The sequence below is a fragment of the Engraulis encrasicolus genome, chromosome 4 (assembly GCF_034702125.1).
Source record: "Engraulis encrasicolus isolate BLACKSEA-1 chromosome 4, IST_EnEncr_1.0, whole genome shotgun sequence".
NCBI lineage: Eukaryota > Metazoa > Chordata > Actinopteri > Clupeiformes > Engraulidae > Engraulis > Engraulis encrasicolus.
In genome coordinates, this window is record NC_085860.1 from 17,484,541 (window position 1) to 17,504,263 (window position 19,723).

At 45.6% G+C, this 19,723-nt stretch overlaps 1 protein-coding gene across 1 annotated transcript in view; it reads right to left on the reverse strand.

Annotated features, from left to right (window-relative positions):
* Positions 1-19,723, reverse strand: part of kiaa1549la (KIAA1549-like a) — a 62,082-nt gene that overhangs the window by 37,259 nt on the left and 5,100 nt on the right. The window contains exons 7-12 of the mRNA XM_063196041.1: positions 17,725-17,893; positions 14,394-14,453; positions 12,649-12,800; positions 11,203-11,374; positions 6,733-6,893; positions 4,601-4,636 (exon numbers count right to left, since the gene is read on the reverse strand). Coding sequence (XP_063052111.1) covers positions 4,601-4,636; positions 6,733-6,893; positions 11,203-11,374; positions 12,649-12,800; positions 14,394-14,453; positions 17,725-17,893 — 750 coding nt within the window. The remainder of the gene's footprint in view (positions 1-4,600; positions 4,637-6,732; positions 6,894-11,202; positions 11,375-12,648; positions 12,801-14,393; positions 14,454-17,724; positions 17,894-19,723) is intronic.

Here is a 19,723-nt window from a genome sequence, read left to right on the forward strand (position 1 = left end):
ATGGAGAGAAAGGGGAGAGAGGTGTGCTGGAGAGGGGCTTTATTTCATCTCCGTCGTCCACAACACTGAGCTACGGGTCTCTCTCTCTCTGCACTAACTTATTCATGTCCCTGTGCTGTGTTATCTAGCGGCCCATACCTCTTCTCATGCAGGACACAGTAGTACCATCACACAGTAGTCTCCCATCCCATCATCCCTTGCACACAATACAATATATCCCATCATCCCTTGCATACAGTATTTCAAGAACCTAGTCTGCAGCTCATTTCCATTCTAACACGACATGTGCTGCTAAATAATGGATGCCGACTATATGCTTCCTGCTGTTTTGTTTCCTGTCTCTTGTGTACACATTGATTTTTTTCGGTTGCTTTTCCCGTCGTTTCATTTCACAAATGCGTGATAGATCATGTAGAGGAACGAGCAAGGGGAGAGAAAAAAAACAAAAAACAAATGCGCTAAAAAATACGGCTACAAGAAAAATGCACATTGTTTGTCATCTGCGCTGTGAGACCGACAGCCAGAAAGGCAGACAGGCACACAGTCACACACCTAAAGCTCATTCAGGCAAAAAAAAGCCTCTGTGCACAGTGTGCAAAAACAGAAGCGTTCGGCCACAAGGAACGGAGAGGAGGAGGGGGGGATAAAACAGAAAAAAAATCAATATGTGGTCACCACTGGCTCACCTCTGGGAGAGTGATGTCCGCCTATATTTAGCAGGACGGGACGCTAGTAACGTCCAGGGACACCACAGCCAGCATGCTCAATTCACTTCCATTAGTCGCTGGCTGGCAACTGCTACTGCCCGGGATACCAACAGGGGGATGGGACAAGATAGGTCAGTTGTCCCGGGCCCAGGGGGGAGGGGACAGAATTGGGTACTCATTACAATGTGTGCATTGAGTGTGTGTGTGTGTGTGTGTGTGTGTGTGGGGGGGGGGGGGGGTGCAGTTAGATAATTTTGTCCCAGGCCCAGAGATAAGGGGAGGGGGACAGAAGTGGGTCCCCATTCCATTGTACTGTATGTATTGTGTGTGGGGGGCCATTTAGATGATTTTGTCCCGGGCCCATACGAAGTTGTCAGTGGCCCTGACTGCCGCTGCTATTGCTGCTGGAGCCGCGACGCAGCCCCGTCTGACCTTGACTCGACACTCAAGTGCATTCGGCAGCGTTAACTCAAAGCTTACAGAGTACGCGCAACAACAAGGAGCGTTCAATTCAACTCTGCAAGTGTCGAATCAACAGTACAAAATTTACAGTGGACCGACCGACCAGAGGAGCTATTGCACGTTGGACTCCACCCAAGTCAGATTAAAAAAAAAAAAACATACCCTCTGTTTCATAACACGTTTTTTTTCGGTCTTGATGGCTGTTGGAGACTTTTTTTTACCTGGAGGCATGCATGAGGTAATTCAGGCCAGCTAATCTGAGCTCCAGGGAGAGCCATATTAGGGGCTTGGTTATTATTATAACGACGTGACCTGTGTAATTGGAAGAGGTCTCCTCTCGTGCTGGACCTAATGGGAGCTGAGTAAATGAAGTAGCCATGACATAGCACCTTGCTGAGTGCCGCTGCTGCGGGATCTGAAGAGATTTACAGTAAACGTAGCAGGGCCTGTTCCACGGTACACAGTGAAACTGCTGTGTTGTTTAAACACCCACAGAGCACTCTGGGACCAAATACACTCTAGAACAGGGGTTCCCAAACTGGGGGTAGGGAAGGGATCTCTAGAGGGGTCACTGAGGTACTGAAGGGGGGGGGGGGGGGGTCATGGACAAAAGGGACATGGCATAAAAATGGGAAATCCACAAGTTAATAGCTTAACCAGAGACGTTCTTAATTAGAATAGAGAATCTTTGGCTTAACATAATTCCATAATTTGGTTAGTGACAGTATTCACTTCTATGGTTAATAGATGTATTTGCTGTCCTGTGGATTTCTAGCAACATTAGAGGCCTAGGCAATTCATTTGTCCATTAATATTGCTAGATTTTCCATGTGTAATAGTTTGTTCGCTAATTGCGAACTCCATTGATAGGCTAAAACTAGGGTGGGTGGAGGGGTCACGAAAATATTCCAAAATATTCCAGCTGCAAAAGTTTGGAAACCACAGCTCTAGCAGATGTTGAATCAAATCTGAAGTGTTGAATTAACACTGCATTTTTTTTTTTTACTGTGGACACAGCGGAGACAAAGCGCCTGATAATCAAAGTAATTTACAAGGAAGTCAATAATATTACCATACGCACACAGTCTGGGCTCACATATTGACTTGAAGGTTTTTGTGGCCTTAGTGATATTGATACGGGTTAATGAACTCCTCTTTATGAACATTATTCTCTAGAAGCAATGCTGCAGGCACATTACTGGCAATGTAACACACAACTGATAAGACCTTATTATTTGAAGAAATATTTATATACTGCATACTGCATTAATGTACTCTATGCTATTCTATGGTTGACTGTATTTATGTAAAACATCTACGTTTAGAAAACAAGTACAAACAGGTCTAAACTTTGTGAATTTGTGCCTCTGCCGAGTTCCTCTTTTAACAGACACCATTCGATGTACCCTCATACTCCTGTGAGCAGGGCAGGCTGATAAGTATGGAGGTTTAAACAAGTACAAAAAAGCCTAACCTACATTCTTAAATCGTTTCAAGAGTTGGAGCAAAAGACAGCCCCCTTTGGAGAGCTTACTGCAACCGAAGATCAAAGGGGATCAGAGTGATTGTGATAACCACTGAGTTCACATTTTATATCAAATTAACACAATCCCATGACGTGCGGGTATGCGCTCACACTCATGCTCGTTCATGAATATTCAGATTCACGCATGCATATTCATGCATTGCGAAAATCCACTTCCGACTGCAAGCCATCTTAAATGCTTAGCCATAATGTCTTGCTGACTTAATCAGACCATCTGTCCTTGACCGGTCCTTCACTGCTTTACTTATTGAATGTGTGAATAATGTGCCACTGTCAGTCTTCGCACCTATTAAATACATATTCATCACTTAAGCAATCATAATACATATCTGATGCTTCAACACTCACAGCGGGACCGGATAAAGGAACAAGAGCAGCTCTTGGCTCTGAGACTTCGCCTTTTGAGGGCTGTGCAATATTGAACACACCATTGATTGGGCTGAACAGCTCTCCCACCCCCCACCCCCTCTCCCACCCCTTTGCTAAACCCTCTCCCTATATCATCAGCCCTCTGCTAAACCCTCTCCCTACCGTATATCATCTCTCCTCTTTCCTCATTTTACCATCTCTCTGCTAAATCTTATCCCTATATCACAACTCTCTCTCCTCTTCTCATATCATCCCCGCTGCCTCCTCTTCCCTCATCCTACCACCAGACGGGGGCGTCATAATAGGGGGTAAGGTGGGACTGAGTCACAAGGGACCAGCATACAAGTATGTGCAAGGCCGCTGACAGCTTTGACCACGCCGTGGACAAACTCAACTAGAAGGGACCACGAACCAATACATATACGGCCCCCTTTCTCCCTAGGCCTGGCACAACTGAAACCTACCCTCGTTTTAGGGGCTTTTGTATGCCTTCATTAGATAGGACAGTACAAGATGGTGACAGGAGAGAGATGGGGTAGGATCAGGAAATGGCAGTGCCCCACCGTTTGAGCCATGGCAGGGCCACATATACAGTATGTTAATATATGGGTGGGTGGGTGGCGGCCTCAGTTGGAACTGGTCGTATGTACATAGGGCACAGCATTTGCTGCTACACACCTGCTGCCAGCCCTCTCTTACCCCATCTCCACCCCTCTCCTCCCTTCTCCACCCCTCTCCTCCCTTCTCCATCCCTTTCCTCCCATCTCCTTATCTCCCCCTGCCCGCTCCTCCCCTACCTCACCCTCTCCTCTCCTCCCCTACCTCACCCTCTCCTCTCCTCTCCTCTACACTCAGCTGACCTCAATCCTCTCCGTACCGCCACTCCTTTCCTTCACTCCTATTTCTACCTCTTTTCCTTACTCCCACTGGGCAGTATATTTTGCTGTCTTAAGCCCTCTCCATACACCTCCACCCCATCCCGTCTCCTCTGACCTCTCCCCCTCCTCATCTACCATCTTATGTCTACCTCCGACCCCTAACTCCGCTGGCTGATTTCCCCTAGGCCCCGCTGGAGCAGTGACGGATGGCTAGACTGGCCTCCATGCACTGTCGCCACATGCATTCAGTCACACAGACAGACAGAGAGGCAGACAGACAGACAGACAGACAGGCAGGCAGGCAGGCAGACAGACAGACAGAGACAAAAAGGCAGGCAGGCAGACAGGCAGACAAACAGACAGGCAGTCCGACAGAGAGAAGCAAGACAGACAGACAGACTCAGACTGACAGGCAGACAGATAGAAAGACAGACAGGAAGGAAGACAGACAGACAAACAGACAGAGAGGCAAACAGACAGAGAGACAAAAAGGCAGACAGACAGACAGATAGACAGACAGGCAGACCGACAGATAGGAAGCAAGGCAAAAAGACAAACAGACAGACAGACAAAAAGGCAGACAGACAGACAGACAGACAGACAGACAGACAGACAGACAGACAGTGTGAGATCGATACCTGATGGTGATAGCTGCCGTCCCTCCGGTATGATGTCTAAACGAGAGAATGAGTAAAGAGACAGTTTTAGTTTACACACAGACACAGCCACACAGACACCCCCAAACCACACATGCGCACGCACGCACACACACACCCACACACACACACACACACACACACACACACACACACACACACACACACACACACACACACACACACACACAGAAAAACAGAGAGAGAAAGAGAAAGAGAGAGAGAGCGAGAGAGAGTGAGAGAGAGAGAGAGAGAGAGAGAGAGAGAGAGAGAGAGAGAGAGAGAGAGAGAGAGAGAGGGAGAGAGAGAGAGAAAGAAAATCAGAACGACAGAGAGAAAGAGACACACACAAACACACACACAGGGGACTGGGCCGTATCGATTGAAGATGAAGTTGGCCGGTATTGATTGATACGCTGTGGCTTACATTATGTAATATAATACGACTCTCACAAACAAATAAATGGGTGTAAATCTAGAACCTGTGATGTTATGCGTCCTTTCTTCTTCTTTTACGGTAAAAACCCATTTCAATCTTACACCCACTGCACAATGAAATCAATGCACAGGTAAACGCTATGTAAAGAGAGAGCTTCAAACGGCCCACAAGAACACTGAGAAAGATGAGAGATGTGTTGAAGGAGAAGATTGTCCTCATCCTAGGAAAAGGTGTAGGACAAAGGCTGACTGTAGTTTTCAGAGTGAGAAGTCCACACTCTTAAAATCCTTTTGTTGTCTTTTATCATTTCATGGCTCTGACGGAGCCAACAAAAAAGATTTTAAGTGCGCAAACTTCTCACTCTGAGTGAGAGATCTTCCAAGAAAATAGAACAATAAACCAAACATACAAAACACGTAGAAGATGAGGAAGACAAAATGTGAAGATCCTCAGATGACGAACTAAATTTTTACAAGCTCCTAGAGGAAATCCAATCGCTTACAGCTGAACTATTTGGATAACATCACCTGGATGAGTGAGACTGTTGACAGACTACAAAGGGGAAGTGTTGTGTCTGGGTCAGTGATGTTTCAGCAGTAGCACACAGCCAGCGCCATTATTGTATATATTTTTTTGTTGGTTTGTTTTTCGTAGACTATCTAAGAAACATATTCATTGCCGCATATCAACCACCAATTACTAATTACAGTTTTTCTCGATTGCTTATACACAATTTCTAGTACTTCACGCACAATTCTCGGAACATCTCCCCCATTTCCCAACTCCCCTAACCAATGTCACTGAACACTAAACACAATTCCTTCTTTACACTCACATTTCAGTTTTAAAACACACTCTTTTCAAACCACTACACACAATTATCTGGATTACACACAATTTCCATGAAGATAAACCCTGGTTGTCGCATTGAACACACTGTCATTCAAAATACTAAAATCAACTGCCATACTAAGTTCACTTCCTCATCACATGGGCAAACTCTCTTCATACCGGTTTACAATCTGAAATCATCACCCCATAAGGACACACATTGCATGTCATATTGATGAAAAATTAGTGGATGCAAGGAGAAAACACATTTGTTTAGTTTTTGAACTCAAAAATATGTTATACAAGACATCACTTTCATGTGGTTACCCAATATTTTACAATAAATTAGTGCGATTTTTGAAATGTCAGAAAAATATGTAAAATTTATACACATCTGTGTACTGCGAGTCTAAAAACAATATTTCAGTATTTTACTACAGACAATATCCTCTTTAGTAAGTAGAACACTGAAGAAAATAAGTTTCTACTGTGTTTCAAGTTGAGTATAGAGTTTTATCTTGTGCATATTAGTGTTCAATGGTTCACATAAGAGTGTATTAAAATGACTGCTTGTGTGTGTCATTTGAGAACAAAATGACCTTTTTAGAAGAGAGTACATTGTTTTGAGACAAGACGTGCATTTTTCAGAGGTAGTGAGGAGTTTTGCCCGTTGTGTGTGAGGTTTGGAGATTTGTGTGTAGAGTTTTGAGAATTCGAGAACTGATTCCGAAAAATGTATGTAAGCAATCGAGAAAAACTGTAATTTATGGGTATTAGATGCCGTTGAGCCACCTTACATTTGCGACGCAAAAAAATCTTTGACCCATCTACTGTACAAACACACCTTGCTTCTTGGGTGGAAGCTGCGGAAGGCGCTGGTCTTGAAGACAGAGCGGTTCCTGCGGCACACGAGCGCGACCGCCATGATGATCAGCACTATCACCAAGGAGACCGGAGTCAACACCGCCATGATCCATAGGTTACTAGGCAGACTCTTCACCACGGCTGTTTGGAGAGAGGAGAGGAGAGGAGAGGAGAGGAGAGGAGAGGGGAGAGGAGAGGAGAGGAGAAGAGAAGAGAAGAGAAGAGAAGAGAAGAGAAGAGAAGAGAAGAGAAGAGAAGAGAAGAGAAGAGAAGAGAAGAGGAGAGGAGAGGAGAGGAGAGGAGAGGAGAGCATGTGACACATGGACAAACATTTACACAACCCCCTCACTGTATGGGCGCCCCGCAGAGCAATAGCTTCAAAAACACATCACACATTCAATCAGTCAGTCGGCGTATGTTGATGTGTCACTCTTTGTTTTCTTTCTTTTTCCCTTTCTTTCTTTGTTTCTATCTTTCTTTTCCTTTTGTGTCTTTCAATCTTTCTTCTGATCCCTTCTGATGCTGAATGAATATGTAGTTCTGTGTAACATGACGTGTGAACTGGTGACAATGATAAATCTATTGCTTATTTCCCCCACTTGTTCTCCTTCTCTTTCACAACATCTTCCTGTGTTTCTGACCTTGTCTCACTCTCTCTCTTTTTATTTCTCGCTCTCATTTTCTCTTTGTGACATTTTGAATCCGCCTATCCATTTTTCTTGCTGTCTCCTCCTTTGTCTGTCCCCTAACTCTCTCTATCCATCTCACTACAATTCTTTTTTTTCCTTCTCTGCCTCTCTGGCCCTCAATGCAGCTTCATCGCAAATCCATCACATATAATGCATGCAGTCAGTGGATTACCAGCCAATCAACCTGGCAACCCTCAATGCTTAGGTATGGTAAACCAGCCAGGTGTTCACACATACAGTACATGCAGTCAGTGGATTACCAGCCGACCAACCTGGCAACCCTCAATGCTTAGGTATGGTAAACCAGTCAGGTGTTCACACATACAGTACTTTACATGTAGTCAGTGGATTATCAGGCGACCAACCTGGCAACCCTTAATGCTTAGGTAAACCAGTCAGGCGTTCATGGTCTACAAAGAGAAGCCACTCTGGTCACATGGCCACATGCTGCCTTGATCTGTCGAGTGCTCTGTTGCTCTCTTTTGATGTGTCTTTCTTTTGTGCCATCTCTCTGTATTTCTCCCTCTCCCATCGTCTCTCTCTCTCTCTCTCATCATTCTTTCTGTATCCTTCCACCTTAATCTCTGTCTACCTCACCCCCTGCATTTTTCTCTCTCCATCTCTCTCTCTCTCTTTCTCTTTTACTGTAGACTCTGCACCCCATCTCTCCATCACTTTTCCTTTATGTCTCTGACCCGCTCACCTCTCTCTCTCTCTCTCTCTCTCTCTCTCTCTCTCTCTCTCTCTCTCTCTCTCTCTCTCTCCTTCACTTCACCCAGCCCTGAGGCTTATAAAGCCCATTTCCCTGTGTTTTGATCCCAGGGATTAGAGCCCCACCGCAGCGTCTTGCTGTCTGTGTTTAAGTTGACAAGGCCTCCGATTCTCCTTCTACTCCCCAGCCCTCTCTTCCGACTCCCCTTCTACACCTGTCCTGCCCTACCCAGCCCTCTCCTGCCCTTTCAACCTTTCCTCTTCTCTCTCTCCCCTCAACTCTCATTTCTCTCGCTTCTCCTCCCTCTCCCTTCCTGTCCTCTCCTCTCCTTCTTCTCTTCTCTCGCTCTCCAGTCTCCTCCCTCTCCCGTTCCCCTCTCTTCTATTCTCTGATCCCTTTCCCCATGTGTCGTCATCTCCTCCCTTCTCCTCCATCTCTCCTCTCCTCCTCTTACCCTCTCTGAAATACTTCATCTCCCATCTTGCCCAGGCTGCTGTGGCTGTGTGTGGAGCTTTCTCTCTCTACCTGTGTGTGTGTGTGTGTGTGTGTGTGTGTGTGTGTGTGTGTGTGTGTGTGTGTGTGTGTGTGTGTGTGTGTGTGTGTGTGTGTGTGTGTGTGTGTGTGTGTGTGTGTGTGTGTGTGTGTGTGTGTGGTGCATGTGTGCTTGTGTGCATATGTATGTGAGGGTGTGTCTACATATTTGTGTGCATGGGCACTGTGTGAAGGTAATCTATGTGTGTGTGTGTATGTGTGTGTGTAACCGTGGGTGTGTGCACATGTGTTCGCATTATGTGTGTGTGTGTGTGTGTGTGTGTGTGTGTGTGTGTGTGTGTGTGTGTGTGTGTGTGTGTGTGTGTGTGTGTGTGTGTGTGTGTGTGTGTGTGTGTGTGTGTGTGTCCATCATTCCCAGGCTGCCGTGGCTGTGTTGGAGGTTTCTCCCTCCTTGCCGTGCTGTGTGTAAACCTGGTCCCCATGTTTGCTCTCCTCTTCTCCCCCTCTCTCCCTGTCCTCAGTGTCTTGACCTCCCCTCTCCTCTTCTCCCCCTCTCTCCCTGTCCTCAGTGTCCTGACCTCCCCTCTCCTCTTCTCCCCCTCTCTCCCTGTCCTCAGTGTCTTGACCTCCCCTCTCCTCTTCCCCCCCTCTCTCCCTGTCCTCAGTGTCCTCACCTCCCCTCTCCTCTCCCCCCCCCTCTCTCCCTGTCCTCAGTGTCTTGACCTCCCCTCTCCTCTTCTCCCCCTCTCTCCCTGTCCTCAGTGTCTTGACCTCCCCTCTCCTCTTCTCCCCCTCTCTCCCTGTCCTCAGTGTCCTGACCTCCCCTCTCCGCCTCCCCCCCCTTTCCCTCCTCTTTCTCCTCTTCTTTCTCCTCCGACCTTCCCAGCCTGCTGTTTCTGTGGTGGTGCTACCCCTACTGTGATGCGTGTAACCATGGACCTGTGTTTGCTCTCCTCCCTGTACTCCTTCCTCTATCCTTCCCTCCCTCTCTCCTCCCTCTCGCATCTCTCTTCCCTCTCTCCTCTCGCTCCTCCCTGGCTGTGGTGGAGGTATACCCCTGCTGGGGCGTGTGTACACTGGGCCTCTTGTTTGCTCTCCTCCCTCTCACTCTCCCTCTATCCTGCCCTCCCTCTTCTCCGTCTCTCCTCCATCTACCCTCATCTCTCCTCCCTCTACTCTTCCCCTATCCTTCCCTCTCTCTCCTCCATCTCTCCGACATCTACCGTCCTCTCTCCTCTTCTCTCCTCCCTCTACTCTTCCCCTATCCTTCCCTCCCTCTCTCCTCCCTCTCTCGCCCATCTCCTCTCATCTATCCTCCCTCTCTCCTCCAACCCTCCCTGCCTGCGGTTTCTGTTGTCGAACTATTCCTGCTATGACGTGTGTAAACCGGGTTTTCTCTCCTCCTGCTCCTCTCTCCTCATCTACCCTCTTCTCTCCTCCTGCTCTTCTTCTCCTATCTCCCTCCTCAGCTCTCCTCCCTCTCCTTATCTCCTTTCTTTCCTCTCTCCTCATCTACCCTCATCCTTACCTCCCTCTCCTCATCTCTCCTCCCTCTCCTCATCTCTCCTCCTGGCTGTGGAGGTATACTGCACCCCTGCTGTGGCGTGTGTACAGTGAGGCCTCGTGTTTGCTCTCCTCCTCCCTCTCTCCTTCCTCCCTCTCCTCATCTCTCCTCCCTCTCCTCATCTCTCCTCCCTCTCTCCTCCCTGGCTGTGGTGAGGTATACTGCACCCCTGCTGTGGTGTGTGTACAGTGAGGCCTCGTGTTTGTTCTCCTCCCTCTTCTCTTACCCTATCCTTCCCTCCCTCTCTTCCTTCTTCTCCCTCTCTCCTCTTCTCCTCCCTCCCTCTCTCCTCCTTCTCCTCCCTCTCTCCTCCATCTCTCCCCTGCTGTGCGTGTGTACACTGGGCCTCATGTTTGCTCGGCTGCCTGGGGACGGGGCACTAAGGAGAGCATACGCTCCCTGCAGCTGTGTCACACGAGGAGACGGAGGAGGGAGGAGAGGAGGAGGAGGAGGAGAGCAGGAGAGAGAGAAGGGGGGAGAGCAAGAGGGAAAGGAAAAGAGGGAAAGAGAGAGATGGAGTGAATGAAAGAGAGAGGCAGAGGAGAAAGGGAGAGAAGAGAGAAGAGAGAGAAAGGGGGAGTGGGTCAGAGAAGTGGGCAAGGGAAGTAGAGAGCAAGAAAAAACACAGAGAGAGAGAGAGAGAGAGAGAGAGAGAAAGAGAGAGAGAGAGAGAGAGAGAGAGAGAGAGAGAGAGAGAGAGTGTGTGTGTGTGTGTGTGTGTGTGTGTGTGTGTGTGTGTGTGTGTGTGTGTGTGTGTGTGTGTGTGTGAGAGAGAGAGAGAGAGTGTCAGAGAGAGAGAGAGAGAGAGAGAGAGAGAGAAAGAGAGAGAGAGAGAGAGAGAGAGAGAGGGAGAGAGAGAGAGAGAGAGAGAGAGAAAGAGGGGGGGACTACTCCTCTAGTGCTGGGGCCGTTGGTCATCCTGACACTGTAAGAGGCGGATTCATTTATGTGTGTGTGTGTGTGTGTGTGTGTGTGTAGCATAGCGTAGCGTACGGTCTGCCTGCAGCTGTACGAAGTATCCCAGGGTGAGGGCCATGGTCTGGGAGTCCACGGTGTTGAGCGTCTTGGCGGCGGTGGTGCCGGAGATAGGCACGCCCTCCGACTGGACGTAGTAGGTCATCTCCGCGGGGTTCTTAGGGCCAGGGAGACGCCGTATGTTCACCATCTACAACCAGACGTTTACACAGAGCACAAACATTTGCTTACAACTGATACAGTACAGTACATTACATTACATTTGATTTGGTTGACGCTTTTTACCAAAGCGACTTACAATCGAGGACATAATCATAGCCAAAATCACTAGCAGATACAAAGTGCACAGGAAGTATACACAACAACAAGTGCAGATGCAAAGTAGGATTTTTTAAAAGTGAAGTAGAGTACTAATAATACAGAATATTAACTAATACAATACAAATATTTGCTTAATGCATTTGCTTGTGGCATAAACATCAAAATAATTCAATATTTCCTCCACATTAAACTTAGATTTTGGCTGTATTTTTTTTTAGACTAAGACTTTTTAGTCTGTCGTCCTAATGTTCATTCAATGTAGGTACAGTATGTAGAGTACTAGCCTTGATTGATAATCAAAGCTCCCCTTGATGGATAATCAAAGCATCATTAAACCATTCATTAGGGCCTGGGTCATAAATGCCAACTTATACAGCTGCCATTTTGTAGCCTGGTTCACACCAGACGGTGTATGTGTAGCTTCGGCGCCCCCTGGCGGAGCAGAGCTACACACACTACCGTCTGGTACACAGCCATAGAGCACGCTCCGTCTCCAACCAGAAAATAGGCTGAGAATTTATTGCTTCGGCACAGCCTCCTCACCTACAAATTCCTTCAAAAACCTTCCTGTTAATCTTTAAAGAGTCAATATAGTCTCTAATCCGTCTTGTGACTCCTCAATGTGAGTTACCGTTGATTTTGAAGCAATAAATTCTCAGCCTATTTTCTGGTTGGAGACGGAGCGTGCTCTATGGCTGTGTACCAGACGGTAGTGTGTGTAGCTCTGCGCCGCCAGGGGGCGCCGAAGCTACACACACAACGTCTGGTGTGAACCAGGCTAGCCATTTTGTGCCATGACACATAATTCAAAATCATTTTGTTGCCTTTTTCAATATGTTGGCAGTTGTGCGTATGTAAAAAATGTCTCTTGTCCATGTACAAATTGTGGACATGGAACTTACATCAGTGCATGAATGAATGAATGAATGAATGAATGAATGAATGAATGAATGAATGAATGAATGAATGAATTAATGAAGGAATTAATTAATTAATGGATCAACGAACAAACAAATAAACAATCAAGCCAACAAATGAATGAACAAACAACCAAGTGAGTGCACTGCGGGTATTGTACCTGGACCGTGCAAACAAATCAACCAACCAACAAACAAACAACAACACACGTGTCGGTATTGGTACCTGGACAGTGTATCCTCCGATGGTGGCGGCCCGTCTGGAGCGGAGGCCATGCCTGCTGGCCACCTGGAAGAGCTCAGCCAGCCGCTGCTCCATCAGGCTGGAGAAGCTCTGGTAGCTGGCCTCCAGAGTGGAGCTGTCCACGTCCTGAATCACTGCACAGACACAACACAGACACACAAGCAGAGGTGAGGGGGAGTAGAGCTGTCCACGTCCTGAATTACTGCACAGACACAACACAGACACAGTGTAACACTTTAGAATAACAGCCTATTCACAGCTTTATATACACTTTATTAAGATGTCATAATTGCACAGCACAGACAGACAAAGACAAGCAGAGGTGAGGGCGAAGTGAGGGGGCAGGGGGAGGGAGTAGAGATGGAGAGAGAGAGAGAGAGAGAGAGAGAGAGAGAGAGAGAGAGAGAGAGAGAGAGAGAGAGAGAGAGAGAGAGAGAGAGAGAGAGAGTATGGTAAAGAGTGGTAGAGACATAAAAGTAAAGTACGAGTGAGAGAGAGAGAAAGACAGATATAGTAGTGGAAGAGAGAAGGAGAGAGAGGGAGAGAGGCAGAGAGACAAAAATAGAGAGAGGTGAGCAAGAACTTGTGTGTGTGAGTGAGAGAAAGAGTGACAGAGGAGGCGGCGGGGGGGGGGGTATATATTGAGTAAGTGTCGAGCAAGTGAGACACAGTCAGACACAGAAGACAGAGGTAAAGAGGTAAGGAGGTTGAGGAAGTGAGCGACATGTAGGAGGGGAGAGAATAACAAAGAGAATGTGTGAGAGAGCATTGGGAGAAGACAGAGAGAGATATATTATGAATGCAAAAGAACATACAGAGAGGAGTGTAAACCACTAAGGGCTAACAGCAGTTCTTGATCATCTCTCTCTTTCATTTCATTTCCAAAGCCCATGCACACGTACAGTCCAGTAGCCATCACAGAGCGAGATGACCTCGGCACTTGGCCAAACTCCCCCTTTACTTCGGCTTGACAGTGATATAGAGAGGGCAAAGAGAGAGGAACCTTCTAGAAGGCACCTTGGAAGAAAAGACCACTCTCCTCTCTCCAGCACTCCGCTCCGCACAGCACACTGATCTGATGTGAACTCTACAAAGCAGATGTCAGCCTGCCCTGAATAATGTATCAATGCAATGGAGGAAGGAAGAGGAGGAAGGAGAGGAGGAGGAGGAGGAAGATGAAGATGAAGAAGAGGAGGAGGAGGACAAGGAGAGGAGGAAGAGGAGGAGGAGCAGGAGGAGGAGAGGAGAGGAGAAGGAGGAGGAGGAGAGGAAGAGGAAGATGGGGAGATGGAGGAGGAGGAAGAGAGTGAGATGAAGGAAGGAAGAGGAGGAGTAAAGGGAAGGAAGAAGAGGATGAGGAAGAGGAGGAGGAGGAAGATGAGGAAAAGGAGGGAGGGGAGGAGGAAGATGAGGAGGAAGTGCTCAAAGAGTTTACAGACCCCCAAATATACGCACACACAGTACATTTTCGCAGAGCTCCTTTAACACTGCTCTTGTTGCGCCTACTTTCTAAGAGCTAAATTAATACTGCAAAATGTTGCCTACCGTACTTCCCCAGAGTGAGAGTGAGAGTGCGAGTGAGAGTGAGAGTGAGCGGGTGGCTGCTGCTGGTTATGTAAGGCATTAATACCAAATCACTGCAGTCTGATTTAGCTGATTCACATACAGCTGTGCGGCGCCGGCCGTCTGTACCAGACCAAACAGCAGCTGGTGTTACAGTACTGTACCTGTGATGACCCAGTACTCTCTGGTCGCAATCGAGGTGTTCAGGTTGTGGTACTCCAGTGCTGAAAAAGAAAAATCGAAGGAAAAAAACAACAACAGAGAAAAGGTTTAACAAAACGTACAGGGAAGAATCGCTTTAAAATGAATCACTTGTACTTTTCACAATTCATATTTCCATCCTCATCGTTGAGCAATTCATTCAGGTTCAGGTTGTGGTACTCCAGTGCAGGAGAAAAAAATTGAAGGGAAAAAAAACTGAGAAAATGGAAGAAAACCAGAGACGGTCTATTGTAAACTAAGAGAATCTTTGTCTGCACTGTACAGGGAAGAATCGCTTTACAATGAATAACTTGTACTTTTCACAATTCATATTTGCATCCTCATCGTTGCTCAATTCATTTCCTTATGGCACAGCTAAAATGAGAGTTTTTTTCCACCCCATTCGGATAAAAACAGCAATTCCTGATGCCACACAGTATATAATTTAAATAAAGCCAGCAATCCCCAATCAAAGGTGAACCAAATGAGGCAGGAAGCTGTATGTTTTTTTTTTCTTTCCCTGTGTGAAATGCTATGAAAATGACACGCAATTCATTGGTGACAGCCACGTGTGCCCGGGGAGGGAGAAAAGCGTTAAGTGGCTTTTGCTCAATGCCACAGCCAGGAGTCGGGTGGGAAAGTCACTCGGGGCTGTAAGCAATCCCCGCGCTCAACTATATGTCAACCAAGCAGTTTGCAGCCCCATTAAAAGGACAATAAAAACCATAATGCTGCAAGCTGTGTGCTGCGCTATATAAAACGCTCCAGACAGTTGCACACCTTTTGTCTTGCTGTGTAAGCACCTTCTTTTTCTATTCTCACACACAAATGTGGTAAATATTTTACGCCAAAGGAACAGACAATCTATATGCATTTTGCAATAATGCACATTTAACTTCATAAAAAGATTAATTCAGATTTATTAAGATGTTCATATGCAGGGTTAGACTCTACAACAACTTGACATTTTGTGTTAATGGGAAGCGATCAGAATCATTTTTACATTTTTTATGTTACATTATAAATTCTAATGCTGATATCACTATTTTCAATAGGGCACATAGCTGAAGATGAGATGTTAGTTATACATATTAAAAGGCTGAAATACAAAAATAAGAAATACAGCCATGTGTTCACATGCCTGGTTTGATTCTGCAGCGACCTTTTCGAATGTGAAATTCCATGGCAATGGTACATAGTCCATAGTGCAGGGCTTGGGTTCTGATAGCTTCATGACCATGCAAATGCTGATGGACACGGTCACGTGATTGACAAGCCCAGCAGAGGGAGACGGAGGGAGAAATGTGGGTCAGTGTTTTATTACATTTCAATTCAATTAACTGCTGATGTAGTAATTACACGCTGGTTTCCATTCGGAAGATGGCGGTGGCTGATATCTGGAGGAGATAATCATCACTCTGCTCTCTCTGAGATGTGAAGTACTCGTGCTCAGTGGAGAGAAATCATCATTATCTTGTTTCTTTTCAAATGGATATGGTTTGTTGATGATATGATATTTATAATATATCAATTAGAAGAAAGTAGGCCAAGAGTAATTATACCTGGCTGCTGCCATTGTGAATTGAAACAGTCCAGGCTGCTGAATGCTACACCAAAGAGCCAGGGGCATTGGTATGGCAGTCCAGAGCACACCCACAACTCTAGTCATGGTTACTCCTCACACGTACACGTCCTGTAGGGGCCTACATCTATTTTGAATTAAAATTGTGCAAAGTTGCTTCACAACAAAATGGGGCGAGAATAGCCATCAGAAAAGAAGACATTGAAATTTACTGTGGAATATACGGTGGGTGTTCTTGGTTGGATGTTACAATTACGGTACATAGCAAGGGTGCGGGCCGTGAGGCCATTTCGAAATGGGGGAAACATTTACATTTATCAGTTTAGCAAATGGCACCATATTTCCAATCTGTAGTCAAGCTCTCACCCTCCTCATGAAATATCAAAGCTCACAAACCAGGCATGTAGTCATAATCTGCCTTAATTTGTTTTATTTTATTTTATTATTATTTTTACCTTATGTTTTATCTTAATGTTTTAAATGTTTTTTGACTCTAATTCATTTCCTTCTTTCTTACCTGTTTCCTTTCATTTACATTTGTTAACTTTGTGAAGCACATTGAGTTGCACCTGTGTATGAAATGCGCTATATAAATAAACTTGCCTTGCCTTGCCTTGCCTTGCCTTGCCTTAGGATTTTTCATTTACACTAGCGACAATGGGGGCAATATCAACATACTGTATTTTCCCCCAAATAAACATGGCCGCCGCCAAATTACTGGTGATAACAAGAGTGCTTTCCAATATGCGCACTCCCGACCTCTGCCTGTGCTTGTGGCCTCGCGTTGTGCTGACACCCCGCCTCCACGGAGAACACAATACAGTTTCCCCACTGTCAGCCTAGCCACAACGACTTTCAGACTGTTCTTCATTCACATTCCCAATTGCAAATGAGAAAATGATACTTTTGAATTGTGCTTTTGCAAGATATTGAATTAAACTTGTGTCGTCAGTGATGTCATCACGAGGCCAGCCACAAGCAGGAAAGTGAGCAAGGGAGGCCGAGAGTCCGCATATTAGACAGCACCCAAGGTGTCCGGCTAGAAGTGAAGTGAGTGGTCCCTGCCACGGCTTAACGGTAGGGCACTGGGTTACTACGCTACCCGGGTCATTTGTCAATCCTTCCCTGTCTCTGTCTCCCGACTCATTTCCTGTCTCTCCTCCACTGTCCTGTCAAAAGTAGCCCCTTAATGCGCGCCGTACCTCCAGTGGCACGCTGTAATAGTCATTGTAATGTAACAACCATAGCACTACAACACTATGACACAACACAGGGCCTTTAGTAATGCACCACGACTTGGTCATTACCATACTGGTAACAACAAATGTATAAAGCTGTGTCTTAAAGTGATACTGTCCCATTTTTGGAAATAAGCTCATATTACACCTTCCCTTGAGTTAAATAATAAGGTTTTACCATTCTCCTGTACTTTCAACCGTTTTCTGGGTATGGCAGTGCAAATTTTACCGCCAGCCGGTCTCATAGGACTCAATGTTAACTGCTAGCATGGAGGTAAAATTTGCACTACCATAGCCAGAGAACGGTTGAAAGTACAGGAGAACGGTAAAACTCTATTATTTAACTCAAGGGGAGGTGTAAAATAAGCTTATTTCCAAAAATGGGACAGTATCACTTTAAGGGGATAAAGGCAAAAAGCCCTAAAAATATCTTTTTTTTTTTAAGTGAAGTGAGTGAGTGAGTGAGCTACTCACGCTCTGCGATGATGAGGGGTGGGAAGAGGAGGAAGTAGCCCACCACCTCGGCGGTGAGCTGGGTGAGGAGGGCGCTGGAGGCGGTGCCATTGAGGAGGGTGGAGCCGTTCCGCACCGCATAGATGAGGTACACAGAGGGGGAGCCCTCCGCCTGGTACACACCCTGGATCTGCAATACAATACAATACAATACAAGACAACATATATTATACTGTATAGCACAGTATCACACCCTGGATCTACAATACAATACAATACAACACAATACAATACAATACAATACAATACAATACAATACATGGGTTCTCAGTGTTTATCAACATGATGTTATGAGGAGGGGTAAGACACTGGCAGCCAACCACGTGAGCTAATTTTTTGACCGACAGCGGTTTCCAACAATCAGAGGTTGAGTTGTGCGCAGCTAGGTTCGTCAGGTTATAAACAAAATTTAGAACCCATGTATACAATACAATACAATACAACATGTGAAAGGAGGTCACTTCCGCTCTAGCCATCTTGGTGCTCACAGTTCAGGACTGTTGACAGTAGAAAACAAGCTGTACCTTAATCTCCCCTTGGGATCAATATATGATACTCTACTCTACTCTACTCTACTCTGGTCTACTTCAGATAGACTGGGCAAAGGATAACTGGAGCAGCATACATGATACGATTTTCTTTCTTTTTTTGTTGATATTTTTATGGGCTTTTTGGGCCTTTATTTCGGATAGGACAGTGAAGGTGCAACAGGAAGTGAGCGTGGAGAGAGATGGGGTAGGGTCGGGAAATTACCCCGTCCGGACTCGAACCGGGGTCCCCATGGGCATGCAAGCCTAAGTGTGGGGGGCCCAGCGCGCTGCGCCACAGCACCCCCATGGTACGATTTTCTGTTATTTTATTGTTGCGCACAATAAGATACATACATAGATACAGTACATACATAGGCAGTCTACGTCAATTTTTTATTCAAGTGAAAAGTTAAAGCCCTGAATTTAATTATGGCTTCAGAATAAGTAAAGTAGCTGTATTATTAATTTGTTTTAGCTATCCACACTACAGTACAACCTGGATCTACAGTACACATACACACTGTACATAGGTCGGTGTAGATCCATTTTATTAAAGCCTTCATTTAAAGTGAAAGTCCTGAATTCAACACTGGCCTCTAAATAAGTAAAGTAGCTCTACTATTAATATGCTATACGTGTATCTCTCTGCATACAGTAACAAACATTTCTGTTCTTTATATAAGTGAGCTGGCTGGGTATGGCTTATGGTTTATAATGCAGCCGACAGTACTCTACTTAGAACAAATTTATGTCAAATATCGCAAGATTTATGAGAAAAAAAAATAATAAAAAAGAAAATGTTTACACATAATTTCTTTCCATGGCTATAGGCCAAATTTAAATATTTCAAAGTGCTAAATAATGGATATAATCATTAAACAAGGTTAGGATGGAAAATACAGTGGAAAGCAGTATTTATTAAAAAATCGTAAAATTAAAGCAGAAGAGAGAAGACACTGCAGACATGAAATATGAAAATGTCTACTACTGCACACCACTAATGGACAGATTAATTTCCAATTAGCCATTACTTATTAAATCACTCTATGCCTTTAACTGTGCATTATTAATCAAGTGGTTATGGTGGGCGAAGAAGTCTCTGTCTGAGCTATGATAAGTGTCTGTGCTGTAGCAGTGATGATGATGAGGAGGAGGATGAGGATGGTGATAGTGTGCAAAAGAGTAAACGAGTACAAATCCCTCTGGCTGGCCATGTATAGGGTAAGTGAAGTCAAATCCACATTCCTTCTGCCTGAGGAAGGCCTAACAATGTCGGAATGTTTCTTTCTAATGATTCAACAATGTACATAAAACAAAAATGTCTGCAGTCTTCAATCCTGTTTGTTTTGTTTAAACTGCCTTAATACTGATGCTTAATACTTTCCTCAGGGTGGCAATTCAAAAACCAAAAAAGAAAGGATTTAAGTGTG